General features: G+C 45.8%; 2 protein-coding genes across 2 annotated transcripts; both read left to right on the forward strand.

The window, feature by feature from the left end:
* Positions 1-1724: 1724 nt before the first annotated feature.
* On the forward strand, positions 1725-2744 carry LOC120388565 (olfactory receptor 52R1-like; the record flags this gene model as incomplete). Its single annotated transcript, XM_039510477.1, has 1 exon — positions 1725-2744. A coding segment is annotated over one exon (1020 nt), but the record flags the coding sequence as incomplete, so codon positions are not given.
* A 13929-nt stretch (positions 2745-16673) lies between these two features.
* LOC120395899 (olfactory receptor 52R1-like) lies at positions 16674-17621 on the forward strand. The gene has a single exon (XM_039520705.1). The coding sequence runs from the start codon at positions 16674-16676 to the stop codon at positions 17619-17621; it is 948 nt and encodes a 315-aa protein (XP_039376639.1).
* Positions 17622-18398: the final 777 nt, after the last annotated feature.

An 18398-nucleotide genomic window follows, 5' to 3' on the forward strand; every position in this document is an offset into this window, starting at 1 on the left:
TTATATTCCTAAACTTTTTTTTAATCTAATTCCATACCAGCTTTTCCATTGTTTCCTAACCCTGTCAAATCTTTTTTTAAAAACTTTCCCTTTTTTTTAAATAATTTCCATTTAACGCACTACTGTCCTGTAGTTCCTTTTTCTTTTCTTTTTTTTTTGGGGGGGGGGGGTGGGGGCTCTGCTGCTGTCTGATTGCATACTTCTGGTTCCAAATGAGATGCATGGTTGATCAGTCGGTTTGTAACCCTGGTGTTTGTAACTCTGAGGTTCTATTGTAGATGCTCTTTATTATCCTCTTTGACTGCTAATCACATCTTAGGTGACGTGAGTACATCAAACCGCTTCTTTCCAAGTGTAGAACAAAAAATAAGTATTTTTTCTGCAACATTAGCAAGTTTCCTTTCTCTCTCTAGCTATTGGCTAAACATTTTCTAGGATTTCTTTTGTTCTCAATATACTTAATAACCTCCTTTTTGTGAACCTTAGTGCTGCCAAGCAGGGAGTTTTCCCAGATGTCCTTAACATCCCTTATCACTGTTCATAACTTCCAAGTTGTATTGCTTCCTATCTATGTCCCCCTTTCTCATTGGTTATATATTGCTTTCCCCACCCCCATAGCTGCCTTCAGTTTGTCACTAAACCAGGTGTTTAGACAAAGTTGTCCACTTCCTTGACTTTAGAATTGTGGCTTTCTAGTTATGTAATATACTCTTCCAATGACATTTCCTCTTTTCCTTCCCAGTTTTCTGTCTATTTTTCCCCTCCCAATCCGTTTTTCTGATACTTTGCCTCAGATTTGGGGAAGCACTAAGTGTCTACAGATATTACAGGTTGGGAACTGTTCTCTCTTTGTCCATTTGAACGTAATCAGTTCCATTATTTATTTTCCTCTCCTCTATCATATACCCTCTTTTTGTCTCTTCTCTAAACTAAACAGTCCCAGACTTTTCAGTCTGTCCACATCCTGCAGCCTCCCCCATTCTCAGAGCCTGTCTCAGAAATCTCCTTTATCCCTGCTATATCCTTATAGAGACTGAGTGACCACAACTGAGCGTGTGTCCAGAGCAGGTTATTCTCCATCTTATTCCTTAGGTATGCAAACATTGTCTCTCTTTTGGGCACTACTGCAAATGAGCAAATGTTTCTGTGGAGCTTCTATGAATGACATGCAGGTTTTTTCCCTGATGCTTGGTCTAGTTGGGATGTTTCCCCTGGTACATGTCTTGGCAAAGCTTTGGTTCTTTCCACTCTCAGATTTTGAGCAACTGGCTAAATAGGGAACTCCCTACAGCATGGGATCTCTAGCCTAGGTTTCATTGCATTAAGGAACAATGGTGGATAACCAGTATCCACACTCTGGTTTCCTGCTGGTGCCTGTTAAAAGGATTCCCACACCAGGATGTGTAGGAATTACTGACACATGGAGGACCATAAGATATGGAATGGGCATTAGTAGGGTCCGTGTTTCATAATTTGTTTCTCTGAATAATGAAAATGTCATTTTCAGTGTCTGAAGAGTGACCAATCTGCTTCACCGATGAGAACAGCCTCCAGTAGTGCATGTAGTGTCTCATACTAACATTTGTCTCTCCATCCAGGCATTTGTACTGCACCCATCACTCTAGGCCTGGGCACATACAGAAGGTCTGATGAATGTACGGTACCTGCAGGACACACCGTTCTACTTCAGAGTTGGACACCTTCTCCCCTACTTCACATCAGATTCCAACACAACCGACTTCACCAACCCCTCCACCTTCATCCTGCTGGGCATTCCTGGCCTGGAGAGAGCCCATGTCTGGATCTCCATCCCCTTCTGCACCATGTATGCCATAGCCATCTTGGGGAACTTCACCATCCTGTTCATTGTGAAGAGGGAGCCGAGCCTCCATGGGCCCATGTACTATTTCCTCTGCATGCTGGCCGTCACTGACCTGGTCCTGTCCACGTCCATCCTGCCCAAAACACTGAGCATCTTCTGGTTCAATTCCAGGGAGATCGATTTCAGTGCCTGCCTCACCCAGATGTACTTCATTCACTGCTTCTTAGTGATGGAGTCTGGGATCTTCGTCGCTATGGCTTTGGATCGCTACGTGGCCATCTGCCATCCCCTGAGACATTCCACCATCCTGCGAAACTCTGTGCTGGCCAAGATCGGTGTGGCTGTGGTGCTGCGCGGTGGCATGATCATACTGCCCTCTTTCCTCCTGGCAAGTCAGTTGCCATATTGCAGAACCAACATCATTCCCCACTCGTACTGTGAACACATGGCTGTGGTGAAGCTGGCCTGCGCCGACACTCGTGTCAGTAGTTACTACGGCCTCTTTGTGCTATTCTTTGTGACCGGTGTGGATGTGTTTTTTATTACTGTGTCCTATATCCAGATACTCAGGGCCATCTTCAGCCTCCCCACAAAGGACGCCCGGCTCAAGAGTTTTGGGACCTGTGGCTCCCATCTCTGTGCCATCTTAACCTTTTACATCCCAGCTCTTTTCTCCGTCCTCACATACCATTTTGGCCACAATGTGCCCCTGCATTTCCACATTCTCACTGCCAATGTGTACCTCCTCGTGCCCCCCATGATAAACCCCATCATCTATGGGGTGAGGACCAAACAGATCCGGGACAGGCTGCTCCGGCTCATTACTCATAAAGGGACTACATTTTTCTCTTGCTGCTCTGGTGCTCAGACCAAGTTCCGTGCAGATCTGGGTGGTGAGTTGGTGCTGGGCCCTCTTCCCTGAATCACTTACTGATCAGTGAGAGACATTCAATCATTTCCTGACCTTACTGTGCTGTGTCACCGTGACAAACTGGGGAATCGGTCTGTGTACAGCTCATTAACTCACAGGGTTGCCACCTTTCAAATTTCTGCTAACTGGACCCCTGAGATCCTGGCCCCTGCCCTGCCTCTTTCTCCAATGCTCAGCTTCTGCTCCACCTCTCATCTCAAGGCTCCACCCACTTCTGCCCTTTTCTCCGCAAAGCGCTGACCCTCTCGTTCACTTCTCTTCTCCACCCGTCACTCGCTGAGTCTCCCCAACCAGCTGAGTTCCCTCTGCTCTGGGGCTGAGACAGGATCTGCTGCAGCCTGACAAGGAGCCTGCAGTGAGTGCAGGAAGTGTGCAGTGCTGGGTCCATCAGGCCAGGGATGGGAGACCAGAAAATCGTATAAAAGCAGCTGAGGGTTGGGAACAGGGTTGAGTGGCAGGTGGGTGAGATTGTGCATCAGACAGCTTGTGGGCCCTAAAGCTTGGCTACAAACTCCTGAGTGAAGAGACCCTTGTGTGGCTTATTTCTTTAGCTTTCAGATTCCTTTTGTTCCTCCCGGCTGGGAGCCTGTAGAAGGCAGGATCCCTGCAATGGGGATGCGCTGGGAGCCCTTTGGCCTGAGCCAGGCCTTGGGGGCAGGGCAAGGGATCAGCTTTGAAGATAGTTGGGTAACAGCTGAGAAAGGCAGAAGGACAAGCCCCTGTGTTAGTTGGGAAGGCAGGATGCTGGGCAGAGGCCGAGCTGGCATTGGTAACTTAGAGAGAGGGAGATAAACAGCACAGCTACCATTAGCCGGCTATTTACACACGTACATGGCACCTTATCTGGAACTCCAGGGCACCCATTCCCCAGGGGCTGAAGCTGAAGCTGAGTCTAACATTCGCTCTGCGGATGCTTTTGATCACTACATCTAGAAGCTCTTTCTCTAGGCTGCTAGCAGTATTATCCCCATGTCATGGACTGACTGAGCCAAGCAGTGGTAAAGCGACTTACCCAAGACCACACAATGAGTAGGCTGTAGGGCTGAAATAGGAACCAGGAGTCCTGACCCTCCAACACCACTGCTCTGGCCATGAACTGGCACTGGTGCTCTGATACCAGCACATCACCAATAATCATAACTTCTGACACAAAGATGAGACATGCATATAAACAGCAGAGTCATACTTAGCAAATCATAACTTTCCCATTGACACCTGACAGGACATACTTTGTTCAAGATTTTTTGCAATTGCATAACCACAGTAGCAACAATGATTTTGTAGGAAATTTCTTAGCCATTCAGTCTTTGTTTAATCCTGAGCTGATGGTGTCAAATTTGCAAATGAATTGAAGCTCAGCAGTTTTTCTTTGAAGTCTGGTCCTCACCCACAGACAACCCACCAACCTTAAGCATATTCTCACCAGCAACCACACATCGCACCATAGTAACTAACTCAGGAACCAGTCCATGCAACAAACCTCGATGCCAGCTCTGCCCACATATCTACACCAGCGACACCATAACAGGACCTAACCCGATCAGCCACACCATCACCGGTTCATTCACCTGCATGTCCACCAATGTAATTTACGCCATCATATGCCAGCAATGCCCCTCTGCTATGTACATCGGCCAAACTGGACAGTCCCTACGTAAAAGGATAAATGGACACAAGTCAGATATTAGGAATGGCAATAGCAGATTTAAAGGTATCCATCTGTACCAAAAAAACTTCAGGACCAGACTACGAAGAGAAACTACTGAGCTTCCATTCATTTGCAAATTTGAGGATTAAAGAAAGATTGTGAATGGCTTGCCAACTACAAAAGCAGTTTCTCCTTCCTTGGTGTTCTCCCTTGGTACTAGAAGAGGGCCTCGTCCTCCCTGATTGAACTAACCTTGTTATCTCCAGACTGATTCTTGCCTGCATATTTATACCTGCCTCTGGAAATTTCCACTACATGTGTCTGACAAGGTGGGTATTCACCCACGAAAGCTCATGCTCCAATAGGTCTGTTAGTCTATAAGGTGCCATGGGACTCTTGAAACTGAGGGACACTATCATATTGCTTGCATAGCTAAATGCCAAGATTCCTGTACTATGAACAACATTACTATCTACGTTAATTTGATGTTAATTGGATTCCAAACATTTGCCAGAGCTTGTATGGATAAAGTAGCTGTTTTTTTTAGCTCTTGGCAAGATCACATAAGACATACAGGAATCATGCTGCAAGAGCTGATCCAACCCACTATTGTTCTAACTAAGTTTTACCTTGAGTTTGTAAAGCAATTCAATCATGTTATTGAACATGACTTTGATAAACCATTTCTGTTATACACTGGTACGGCCTCTAGCCCAACACTAGCTGTAGTGAGACAAACCCAAGGATGGGGAGCTCTTGGGATGCAGTCAGTGATGTTTGTGTCATCAATTTTGCGTTGGGGTTGTGACGTTATTAACATAAACTGGGACCGTATAGATCATTGTTGAAACCAAATTCCTGTAGTGGCACCAAATCTTGTATAAAGGGGGTCAAACAGGGTGTCTAAGACCAGGTTATGGGTTGCTAGTTATGGTTATGCTGTCTGTATGTATGTATCAATTTTGTAGTTGAAGTTATGAGTATTGGCTCTATACTGTCTGTATTTCAAACTTATGCTGTGCTTCTGGGTGACACCCCAGACAAGTTGGTGTCAGCTCTGCCTTAGCCTAACTGATGGCCCATTAAGGACCATCAGCCACACCTGACCCATTGAGAGAAGGCTGATACGCCTTGTAACTCAGCAAGGTATACAGCAGAGGTCGGCAACCTTTCAGCAGTGGTGTGCCGAGTCTTCATGTGCACACTCTAATTAAAGGCTTTGTGTGCCGGTAATACATATTAATGTTTTTTAGAAGATCTCTCTATAAGTCTATAATATATAATCAAATTACTGTTATATGTAAAGTAAACAAGGTTCTCAAAATGTTTCAGAAGCTTTATTTAAAATTAAATTAAAATGCAGATCTTATCAGTTTAGTGTGATCCTTGCCCTTGCTGAGTTTTCCAATGTCTGGTGGCACGTATTTAGATACTTTAAGCTGCACGCAGGCTTCTGAGTGATCAGTTGATAACCGGCCGGCAGGAGGTCAGCGGCTGGAACCCCAGATCGGCAGCTGAGCTGCGTGGAGCTGGCGGCTGGTAGGGCTGAGCAGCGCCGGAGGCCTGGTCCCTGTCTGGCAGGGGGTCTGAGCTGAAGCAAGGTGAGTGGGACCAGCGGTGGGACCCCAGCTGGGAAGGGGCCAGCAGCCAGAACCCCAGAGCAGCACCCACTCTGGGGTTTCGGCTGCCGGCTCCTGCCAGCTGGGGTCTCAGCCCTCTGCCAGTCTGGGGTTCCTTCCCCCAGGCCAGCAGCGGGTGCTGAGTGGGACCAGCGTCGGGACCCCAGCTGGCAAGGGGCCAGCAGTGGGAACCCCAGAGCAGCCGTCAGCCCGCCCCACGTGCCATCAAAAATCAGCTTGCGTGCCACCTTTGGCACACGTGCCGTAGGTTGCTGACCCCTGGTATACAGAGACCTGCCCATGGACAAAACTCTGAGGTTTTTCCATGCCATGTGATGGGATGCTTGTCTTTGGAGCAAAAAAAGAAAGACCACATGGAAAGAGAATATAAAAATCTGCTGCAGCTCCTCCATCTTGTCTTCAATCCTGCTTCATATCTCTGGAGGGACGTGCTACAAACTGAAGCTCTAAACAAAGGACTGAATGACCCATCCCAGCAGGGGATGTTCCAGAGACTTGAACTGAACCTGCAGTTTGTTCTATCACTGCTGCAAGCCTGAACCAAGAACTTTGCCATCACTGTATGTAATTGATTCAATTTAACCAATTCTAACTCTCATCTGTATCTTATTCCTTTTTTGAATAAACCTTTAGATTTTAGATTCTAAAGGATTGGCAACAGCGTGATTTGTGGGTAAGAGCTGATGTGTATATTGACCTGGGTCTGGGGCTTGGTCCTTTGGGATCGAGAGAACCTGTTTTCTTTTACTGGGGTGTTGGTTTTCATAACCATTCATCCCCAGGACGGGTGCACTGGTGGTGATACTGGGAAACTGGAGTGTCTAAGGAAATTGCTTGTGTGACTTGTGGTTAGCCAGTGGGGTGAGACCAAAGTCCTTTTTGTCTGGCTGGTTTGGTTTGCCTTAGAGGTGGAAAAACCCCAGCCTAGGGCTGTGACTGCCCTGTGATTTGTCCTGAATTGGCACTCTCAGCTGGGTCCCACCAGAACCAGCATCGTTACAGGAAGTAGGGACAGTAGAAAAAGAAAAAGAACATAGGGGAATTGTGGAGGTGATGCAGGCAGAGGCTGCCAGAGAGGAGGTTGAACACAGGAGGGCTATGGATTCAAAGGGGAGCCGCGCGGAGCTCTGAGCCCTTTAAATCTCAGCCGTGGAAGCCGGTGCGGTCCAGCACGGCGTACTGGCTCTTGCCGGTACGCCGTACCGGATGGGACCGGCTTACTTTCACCTCTGAGTGGAAGATGAAGTCGACTCAGAGGGGGAGGAGAATATATTGGCTGTCAGTGAGAAGGCTGTTCCAGCTGTTAGCTGCAAGCCTGTCACAGCTAAATCCAGGATAGATCTTGCTCTAGGGAGCATAGGGAGGAGTGTCCCAAAGGGGAGCCCAGAGAGGGGTCATGGAATCTTAGAAACCAGCGAAGGGTGGGGGGGGGTTGAGAATTCCATTAACTCTGCAAATGGAGGCAACACCACCTTAGGAAGTGCAGGTGGTGTCATGCCTGCAGGTGACAAAACTGTCCAGGTGATTAGCTGTGAGCCCTTCACAGCTGAGCAGGGGATAGATCCCACTCTAGAGAGCACAGTGGTATGTGTCCTAGAGCAGGGTCCAGACAAGGAAACTGGGTGAGGAATAGTGAGAGAACAGGAATGTTTCCTCACTGATCACATGGGGGAGGATGGCCAAGGAAGAATGGATGATTCACCATCTGTGCACCCAGGAAACCAACCTGTGGCTCAGGCTTTGAGAGGGAACTGTGTAACTGACCTCCTGGAGGGGATTAGTCACAAAACTGACCGCTCGGAGACAGGGACGGGGATTTCAGAGGGGACCCCTGTCCCCAATCCAAGTCCTGACTTCTCAGGACTTTGTTCCTGATGTGCTTGTGAAAACTAACTCTCTCTCTTTAAAACATGATATAGGTCATACTGAATAGATAGCGGTGTGTGAAAATGCTAATGGCCCATCAGACAGAGGGGAGGACGTAATTCCTTGTGATGGTAAGACACAGATAGCAGCTGTGAAAGAGCTGCTGGGAGAAGACACACCTGTTAGCCCAGAGAGCACAGATCACAACTCTTTAGTAAAGAGATGTGTGGAAGATCCCAGTTCTGGGAGTGAGTATCACAGGGAAAAAACAAGAGGGAGAAACTTCTGATGGGAATAACCCTGGGGTTGGGAAGCAGTGCAGCAGAGGGCTATCCAACATGCAAAGTCCCCTTACATCCTTACTTCACCACACCCTGGCATAACAAGACCCTGAAGATGACCTTAGACTGAGATCCCTACTGACGGGGACACTGAGGAGAAAGGAAAACCTGTAATTTAACACATATTAAAGTTCATGGAGGTGTTGAAAGACACAGTGGGTATTGAACAAACCAAACTGTCCAAGCAGAAGGCTTAGTATAATAAAAATACTTGGAAATGCCTACTTGTGATAAAAGATTTGCTGTGATTGTTAAATCTCACGATTCAAAGTTTGTTGCTAATATTAGAACTTTCTTATAATTTATAAGAAATAATTTGGTACTGATGGTAAATCCTATGAAAAGGTGTAACATGCATGATTTCTGCGGAAAGATTTTGGATGTGCGAGGAATAGTAAACAAGAAGCCATGTGAGGATACTGCTTCTCAGCTAACTCCTGTACACAGACTGAAAGCTTGTCACAGCAGGGAAACCATAATAAACCTGCTCTGCTGTGTGGAAGGGGAAACGTAGGCCCTCCCGGTCACGGCATTGATGAATATCTGTACTGAGCTTTAACCAATTGAAAAAGCATAATGGTTAACAATGCTGCACGGATACAGAGGTTCTCTAGCGACCCAGAGGAGGCACCTGCTGACTTCTGAGATCACCAGGCTGCTCTATGAAGAACGTTGCATGAACACCTGTGGGTAACACCACAATGCTTGCAACACTTGAGAGTTGAATGGTCTAAAGCTAAAGAAGGCTTTGGGCACTCTGCCTCCTCAATACTCAGTGACTAACACTCCTGCAGTAAATTAAGGGGGGAGGTGTGACAGTCTGTGCCCCAAAGCAACACCCTGGCATCCTCGTATTTACCATGGTTATGTGATTATGAAGTGCTTTGTACAACATATGTCAAATAAGGTATCAATGGGAAAGTTATGATTTGCTGAAAGGGATTACCCTATTTGTATATGTGTATCATTTTGTACCTAAACTTATGTATAGTGACTATATAGTAATAATTGGAGACATACCAATCTCCTAACACTGGAAGGGATCTTGAAAGGTCATTGAGTCCAGCCCCCTGCCTTCACTAGCAGGACCAAGTACAGATTTTCACCCTAGATCCCTAAGTGGCCCCCTCAAGGATTGAACTCACAACCCTGGGTTTAGCAGGCCAATGCTCAAACCACTGAGCTATCCCTCAGTCTTGATGGACATTGTTGTGGTCTCTATTTTTCTATCAACACCATACTTTGTCTTTTATGCACAATAACCTTGACAGCTTTTTGAATTTTATATTTCATTGTGTCCCAACCCCCAATATGCAAGAAGTGGTCCTCCAATGGCACCCACCTGCTCTATTTGTACTTGAAAATTTTGTTTATTCCATAGGTAACTAACCTTGACCTATCTTTCTGTGTAGTTAATACATCTGTTCTCTATGGGAAATCTGCCCAGGAACAGCGGCTGGTGCATTGTGCTCTCCACATTGAGGGAGGGGCAGACTGGGTAATAAACTTACACTGATCAGGCTTCTCACTAGGGCAAAACAGCACAGCTCTGTGGTCCTAGGCTGGGGAGCTGGGAGGAAGTGGGTGGGACCTCTCTATTGTTGGTTCATAAGTGGCTAAACAATTCATGTAACTGCAGCTGGGCGTGTCCCTATCTGTGTAAGTGCAAGACCTGGAGAGGATTGCAGCTTTTCAGAGCTTCCCAGTGTGAGAGGGGGCCCAGACTGGTATGCCAGAGGGGTCAGCAGTACCCCAGTTCCAGGTTGTACCCCAGGAAAGTCTGTCACACCCACCACATGAATAGGCCGTGCTAGACTGTGAGTCCATTTCTCTTTTGTCATGTGCTCAATTAATGATGGAGAGGCCATGGTTATGGCAGGGAAGACAGGGCTCCTTGGCTCTGGGGGGAGGGAGAGCTCAGTGGTTTGAGCATTGCCTTGTTAAACCCAGGCTTGTGAGTTCAGCCCTTAAGGGGGCCACTTAGGAATCTGGGGCAAAAATCTGTACTTGGCCCTGCTAATGACAGTAAGGGTTGGACTCAATGACCTTCCAGTCCCAGGAGATAAGTACATCTCTTATTATTATTATTTGTCTGTCATTCTCTGTGTGATATTGGTCAAGTCACTCTCCCTGTGGATCAGTTTACCTATCTATAAAATGGGGACATGTTCATAATGATTTTCCTTTGCTAGGTGTTTTGCAGATCCTTCAGTGAAAGGTGCTGCACAGTATGATGATAGTTACTGGTGAGAATTACAGATCTCTGATCCCTTAGCAACAGCCCTGTGTGCCTCCTGAAAGTGCCTGTGTCTCCCCTCAGGCATCTTTCTGCAGATCCCTCTGTCTACTATCTACACTTCCCTCCTGGGCATTTAAGGGGTATCAGACCCTATGGAGATCTCAAAATTATCCCTAGTTTTATTACTAATCCATTATAATGTTTAAATATGCACAAATGCACATAGCAGCCAATTCCTCTCTGACTAAGCACAGAGCCCAAGAGTTCTCATCTCCCTTTGGGAAAGTCCCTTAATTACTGTTTACTCCTTAAGGAGGATAAAGAGCCCAGACACGCTTGTCTCCAGCCTGTTTACATTCAGATGCTGCTTCTCCCCTAGAGGCTGAACACACACCCCTGGGATTGCACAGAGCTATATTATAAACAGTGCACACCCCTGTTTCAGCTCTCAGAGTGCGATGCTGCTGCAGATGCTGCGGTGAGAGAGGTGTGGGACACGGCTACCTGAGAGGGATTCCCAGAGAAGACGTTTCCGTCTCAGCATTCACAGGTACCAATCTCTTGCTGAAGAGCTCACCTGCTCGATAAACCCAGTGTAAGGGGAGAGAGATAGCTCAGTGGTTTGAGCATTGACCTGCTAAACCCAGGGTTGTGAACTCAATCCTTGAGAGCGCAACTTAGGGATCTGGGGCAGAAATCAGTACTTGGTCTGGCTAGTGAAGGCAGCAGGCTGGAGTTGATGACCTTTCACAGTCCCTTCCAGCTCTATGAGAGAGGTATATCTCCATATTTATTATAACATGGGCATGATGGGATACAGAATAAGTCTGTTGTCCTTTCCTCTCTATGCAGCTATTAATTATCCCAGAGCTCTTCCCACAGGGGAGGAATTTGCTGCAGTATCACTGGCCAAAATGTCCCTCTCTGCTGTCCCCCACCCCTGGGCTCATGGCCTCCAGCCCCCAGAAGGCTGCATTTTAGTGGCACAGTGGATCCTTCAGGATGAAAGGTGTTAATAGACATACAATACAAAAGCCCAATTCTGAGGCCGAAGCCTGTAGTTTGCTTAGGCCCCACTAGGGCACAACTCTCCTTGGAATAAGAACTGACGGCTTGTCTATGTGAATAGCGTAGCTGAAGTCAACATAATTAGACCTACTTACCATGGTGTCTTCACTGCAGTCAGTCGACAGCTGACGCTCTCCCGTCCACTCCGCTTATGGAGTGCCGGAGTCGACGGGAGAGCACTCAGCGGTCGATATAGCCCGTCTAGTATAGATGCGATAAATCGACCCCCACTGGATCAATCGCTGCCTGCCGATCTGGTGGGTAGTGTCGACAAGCCCTGATAGAGGCCTCGGGAGACAGTTAGGTGTTAATGCGCAAAAACTGTCACCTCCTTCTCTAGCATCTCAGGACTCTTGCTGCTACCATGGGGGAGGGGTGCTTGGATGGCTGTTACTTGACATGGGAAAGACACATATTCTCCTATCTTCATTTCAGAATTTGGCTGAACTGTTATGCCTGAAATTTTCAAAAAAAAAAAAAAAAGAAAGAAATCAGCCGGAAGCAGACACATTGCATGGGAAATTTCAGTCCAAATGCTTAAAGTTTGGCTAATTTATAAGCAACTGAAAATGAGATATTTTAATTGAAGCTGTCAGACAGCCTTAACCAATGGTGGTGCCACCAGCACCGCGTACAATGGCCAAACCATTTGTGAATCCCATTCAGCTAAACTCTTTGCTCCAATAATATCTGTGGCAAGGAGTCAGACAGGGCAACTACACAAAAATGAGGAGGCTAATTAAACAGAAATTAAAAGATACAGCTCTAAAAGTGACATCCCTGCAAGCTGCATGGAAATTTTGAAAGACACCATAATAAAGGCTCATCTTAAATGTATCAGAGGGGTAGCCGTGTTAGTCTGGATCTGTAAAAGCAGCAAAGAATCCTGTGGCACCTTATAGACTAACAGACGTTTTGCAGCATGAGCTTTCGTGGGTGAATACCCACTTCTTCGGATGCAAGACGAAGTGGGTATTCACCCATGAAAGCTCATGCTGCAAAACGTCTGTTAGTCTATAAGGTGCCACAGGATTCTTTGCTGCTTTTACATCTTAAATGTATACCCCAAATTAAAAAACATAATAAGAGAAGCAAAAAAGAGCCACCGTGGCTAAAGAGCAAAGTAAAAAAAGCAGTGAGAGGCAAAAATGCATCCTTTAAAAATGGGAAGTTAAATCCTATTGAGGAAAATAGAAAGGAGCATAAACGCTGGCAAAGGAAGTGAAAAAATGTAATTAGGAAGGCCAAGAAAGAATTTGAAGAACAGCTAGCCAAAGGCTCAAAGTAATAGCACATAAAATAAAATAAAATTAAGTACATCAGAAGCAGGAAGCCAGCTAAACAACCAGTCGGACCACTACACAATCGAGGTGCTAAAGGAGCACTAAAAGATGGTAAGACCATTGCAGAGAAACTACATTTATTCTTTGCATCGGTGGCCACGGCTGAGGATGTGAGGGAGAATCCCAAACCTGCAGCATTCTATTTAGGTGAAAAATCTGAGAAAATGTCACAGATTGAGGTGTCATTAGAGGAGCTTTTGGAACAAATTGATAAACTAAACAGTAATAAGTCACCAGGACCAGATGGTATCACCCAAGAGTTCTGAAGGAACTCAAATGTGAAACTGCAGAACTATTAACTGTGGTATGTAACCTATCGTTTAAATCAGCCTCTCTACAAAATGACTGGAGGACAGATAATGTGACACAAGTTTTTAAGAAGGGCTAAAGAGGTGATTCAAGAAATTACAGGCCCATAAGCCTGACTTCAGTACCAGGCAAACTGGCTGGAATGATAGTAAAGAACAAAATTGTCAGACACAAAAATTAACATAATTTGTTGGGGAAGAGTCAACGTGATTTTTGTAAAGGGAAATCCTGCCTCACCAATCTACAAGAATTCTTTGAGTGGGGCCAACAAGCATGTGGCCAAAGGGGATCCAGTGGATAGAGTGTACTTAGATTTTCAGAAAGCCTTTGACAAGGTCCCTCACCAAAGGCTCTTAAGCAAAAAGAGCTGTCATAGGATAAGTGGGAAGGCCCTCTCATGGATTGGTAACTGGTTAAAAGATAGGAAACAAAGGGTATGAATAAATGGTCAGCTTTCAGAATGGAGAGAGGTAAATAGTGGTGTCCTCCAGGGGTCTGTACTGGGGGCCTATCCTATTCAACATATGCATAAATGATCAGGAAAAAGGGGTAAACAGTGAGGTGGCAAAATTTGCAAATGATACAAAATTGTTCAACATAGTTAAGTCTCAGGCAGATTGCAAAGAGCTACAAAAGGATCTCTCATAATTGGATGATGGGGCAACAAAATGGCAGATGAAATTTAATGTCAATAAATACAAAGTAATGCACACTGGAAAACATAATCCCAACTATACATATAAAATGATGGGATCTAAATTAGTTGTTACCACTCAAGAAAGAGATCGTGGAGTCATTGTGGATAGTTCTCTGAAAATATCCACTCAATGTGCAGCAGCAGTCAAAAAAGCAAACAGAATGTTGGGAATCATTAATGCATGCACTACATGCATCCGACGAAGTGGGTATTCACCCACGAAAGCTCATGGTCCAAAACATCTGTTAGTCTATAAGGTGCCACAGGACTCTGCTGCTATTTAAAAAGGGATAGATAATGAGGCAATAAATATCTTATAAATATCTTATTGCCTCCATGTAAATCCACGGTACGCCCACATCTTGAATACTATGTGCAGATGTAGTTACCCCATCTCAAAAAGATATATTGGAATTGAAAATGGTTCGGAAAAGGGCAACAACATTATTAGTGGTACGGAACAGCTTCCATATGAGGAGAGATTAATAAGACTTGGATTTTTCAGCTTGGAAAAGAGATGACTAAGGGGGATGGGGGATGTGCTAGAGGTCTATAAAATCATGAATTGTGAGGAGAAATGAAATTAGGAAGTGTTATTTACTCCTTCTCATAACACAAGAACTAGGGGTCACGAAATGAAATCAGTAGACAGCAGGTTTAAAAGAAACAAAAGGAAATATTTTTTCACACAACGCACAGTCAGCCTGTGGCACTCCTTGCCACGGGGTGTTGTGAAGGCCAAGATTATAACAGGGTTCAAAAAAGAACTAGAGAAGTTCATGGAGGTTAGGTCCATCAATGGCAGTTAGCCAGGATGGACAGGGATGGTGTCCCTAGCCTCTGCTTCCCAGAAGCTGGGAATGGTTGACCAGGAATGGATCTGTTTTGTTCATTCCCTCTGGGGCACCTGGCATTGGCCACTGTCGGAAGACAGGGTACTGGGCTGGATGGACCTTTGGTCTGACTCAGAATGGTCTCTCATGTTCCTGTGGTTTGGATTCCATCCCTTTGATCATCTTTATCTCTTGCCTCTGGATCCTTCCCAGTTTCTCTACATCCTTTCTATACATGTGTGATCAAACCTGGACACAGTACTGCAGCTGAAGCCTTACCAGTACTGGGGGGGAACAGTACTATCACTTGCCATGACTTGCATTCTATGTCTCTGCTAATGCAACAGAAAATTGCATTTTTATTTGATTTTTTTTGCAATAGCAAAAAAATCAACACCCTGAGAGCTGTAGCTATATCATCCTAACCATGGTGCACACAGCAGGAGGTCAACACAGTTTGTCCTAATGGTCAGTCACCCTCATTGCTAAACATTGGGTCCTTATTTCCAACTGGAATTTGTCTGGTTTCAGCTTCCAGCCTTGCTCTACCTTTCTCGGCCAGATTAAAGAACCCGTTTTTACTATTTAAGATAAATAAATGAAGGTCTTTAAGACTCTCACTGTCCTGAATCTTTTCCAGCCTCAAATCACTTTTGTGGCTTTTTTTCTGCACCCTCTTTTCTTCTTAATATAATTAATAACCTCCTTTTTGTGATCCTTAGCCCTGCCAAGCACAGATTTCTCTCGGATACGTTTCACGTTTCTTATCAACTTTCATAAATTCCAATGTCTATTGTTTGCTATCGATCTCCCCTTTTTATAACCTGTTATATCTTTCCTCCTCCCCCACACCCCAATTACTGCCTTCACTTTGCCATTGAACTGGGTTTTTAGCCAAACTTGTCCACTTCCTTGACTGTGGTAATTATTCCCATTTTTCTGTCGAACGTTTTCCTCCCAATCAGTTTTTTGGATTTTTTTTTTTGTCTCAGGTTTGAGGAATTAGCCCTTTTGAAGCACTAAGTGTCTATAGTTATGACTGTTAGGGAACTGTTCTCTGTTTGCCCATTTGAATGTCATCAGTTCCATTGTTTGTTTTCCTCTGCTCTATCATATGCCCCCTTCTTTGTCTATTTTCTAAACTAAACAGTCCCAGACTTTTCAGTCTCTCCGCATATGGTACCCTCCCCCATTCTCAGAGCCTGCCTCAGAAACCCCCTTTCTATCTGCTATATCCTTTATAGACACTGAGTGACCAAAACTGAGTGCATGTCCAGAGCAGCTTATTCTCCATCCCATTCCTTAGGCATCTGAACATTGTCTTTGTTTGGACACTACTGCAAATGAGAAGGTGTTTCTGTGGAGCTGCTATTAATGATTCCCAGGACTTTTTGTTGAGGTATGTTCTAGTTGAGATGTTTCCCCCGGCACATGGCTTGGCAAAGGTTTTTTTAGTTTTTTGTTTTTCCCACTCAGATTTGGAGGAACTGGGTGAATGGGAAACTCCCTACAGCATGGACTCTCTAGCTTGGGTTTCATTGCATTAAGGATCGATGATCGATAACCACTATCCACACTTGTGTTTCCTGCTGGTTCCTATTAAGGTTTCCCACACCGTGATGTGTAGGAATTATTGATGGATGAAGCACAATCAAACATGGACTTGGCATTACTAGGGTCATGTGTTCATAATTCATTCCTCTGAATAATGAAAATATAATTTTTCAGTGTGTGAAGAGTGACCAATCTGCTTCAGCCATGAGAACAGCTTCCAGTAGTGCATGCCATGTCTCATATTAAAACTGTTTCTCCATCCAGGTTTTTGTCCTGAAACCATCACACTAGACCCTGGGCACATACAGGAAGTCAGGGGAATGTACGGTACATGCAGGAGACACCGTTCTGCCTCAGAGTTTTACACCTTCTCCCCTACTCTATGTCAGGTTCTAACACAACTGACTTCACCAACCCCTCCACCTTCATCCTGCTGGGCATTCCTGGACTGGAGGCAGCACACGTCTGGATCTCCATCCCCTTCTGTACCCTGTTTGCCATAGCCATCTTGGGGAACTTCACCATCCTGTTCATCGTGAAGACGGAGCCAAGCCTCCATGGGCCTATGTACTATTTCCTCTGCATGCTGGCCGTCACTGACCTGGTCCTGTCCACGTCCATCCTGCCCAAAATGCTGAGCATCTTCTGGTTCAATTCCAGGGAGATCGATTTCAATGCCTGCTTCACCCAGATGTACTTCATTCACTGCTTCACAGTGATGGAGTCTGGGATCCTCGTGGCCATGGCTTTGGATCGCTACGTGGCCATCTGTGATCCCCTGAGACATTCCACTATCCTGACAAACCCTATGATAATCAAGATTGGCCTGACTTTGGTGCTGCGGAGTGGCATATTTGTACTGCCCTATATCCTTCTAGCAACGTGGTGGCCATATTGCAGAACCAATATCATCCCCCACACATACTGCGATCACATGGCCATGGTGAAGCTGGCCTGTGGTGACATCCGCATCAGTACTTACTACGGCCTCTTTCTGGTATTCTCTGGGATTGGTCTGGATGTGTTTTTTATCACCATGTCCTATACCCAGATCCTCAGGGCCATCTTCAGCCTCCCCACAAAGGACGCCCGGCTCAAGACTTTTGGGACCTGCAGCTCCCACCTCTGTGTCATCTTAGCCTTTTATGTCCCAGCTCTCTTCTCCTTCATCACGCAATGGTTTAGCAACAATGTGCCCCACCGTTTCCAAGTTCTCATGGCCAACTTGTACCTCCTGCTGCCCCCCATGTTAAACCCCATCATCTATGGGGTGAGGACCAAACAGATCCGGGACAGGCTGCTCTGGCTCTTTCCTCATAAAGGGACCTAAAGTTTTCTCCTGGTGCTCTGGCTCTCAGCCCGAGCTCCATGCAGAGCTGGGAGGTGACATGGTGCCAGATCCTCTTCCCTGATTCACTGACTGGACAGTACAAGTGACATTAAATCCTTTCCTGACCTTAGTGTACTGGGGAATTGGTCTGTGTACGACTCACGAACTCACAGGGTTGCCATCTTTGTAATTGCTGGACCCCTGAGGCCCTGCCCCCTGCCTCACCTCTTCTGCTAAGGCTCCACCCCTGCTCTGCCTTTCCCCTCCCCCAAGGCTCCTCCCCGTTGATCACACTTCTCGTCCCCTCCCCCTGTCACTTGCTGGATCATCTCCACCAGCCTTCCTGGCTACAAGGGAGCCATTTCAGATTTTGGTAGGATGTGTGTGTCAATTTTAACCACGATTCCAGTTGGTATTTAAATGTCAGGGGGTAGCGGGATTAGTCTGTATCCACAAAAACAAAAGAGTCCTGTGGTACCTTAAAGACTAACAGGTTTATTTGTGCGTAAACTTCTGTGAATAAAAAACCTCACTTCTTCAGATGCCTGGAGTGAAAGTTACAGATGCAGACATTATATACTGACACATGAAGAGATGGGAGTTACCTCGCAAGTGGAGAACCAGTGTTGTCAGGGCCAATTCGATCAGGATGGATGTAGTCCACTCCCAATAATAGATTAGGAGGTGTCAATTCCAGGAGAGGCAAAGCTGCTTTTGTAATGAGCCAGCCACTCCCAGTCCCTATTCAAGCTCGAATTAATGGCGTTAAATTTGCAA

Source organism: Mauremys reevesii, linkage group 1 (assembly GCF_016161935.1).
Source record: "Mauremys reevesii isolate NIE-2019 linkage group 1, ASM1616193v1, whole genome shotgun sequence".
NCBI classification, from domain to species: domain Eukaryota; kingdom Metazoa; phylum Chordata; order Testudines; family Geoemydidae; genus Mauremys; species Mauremys reevesii.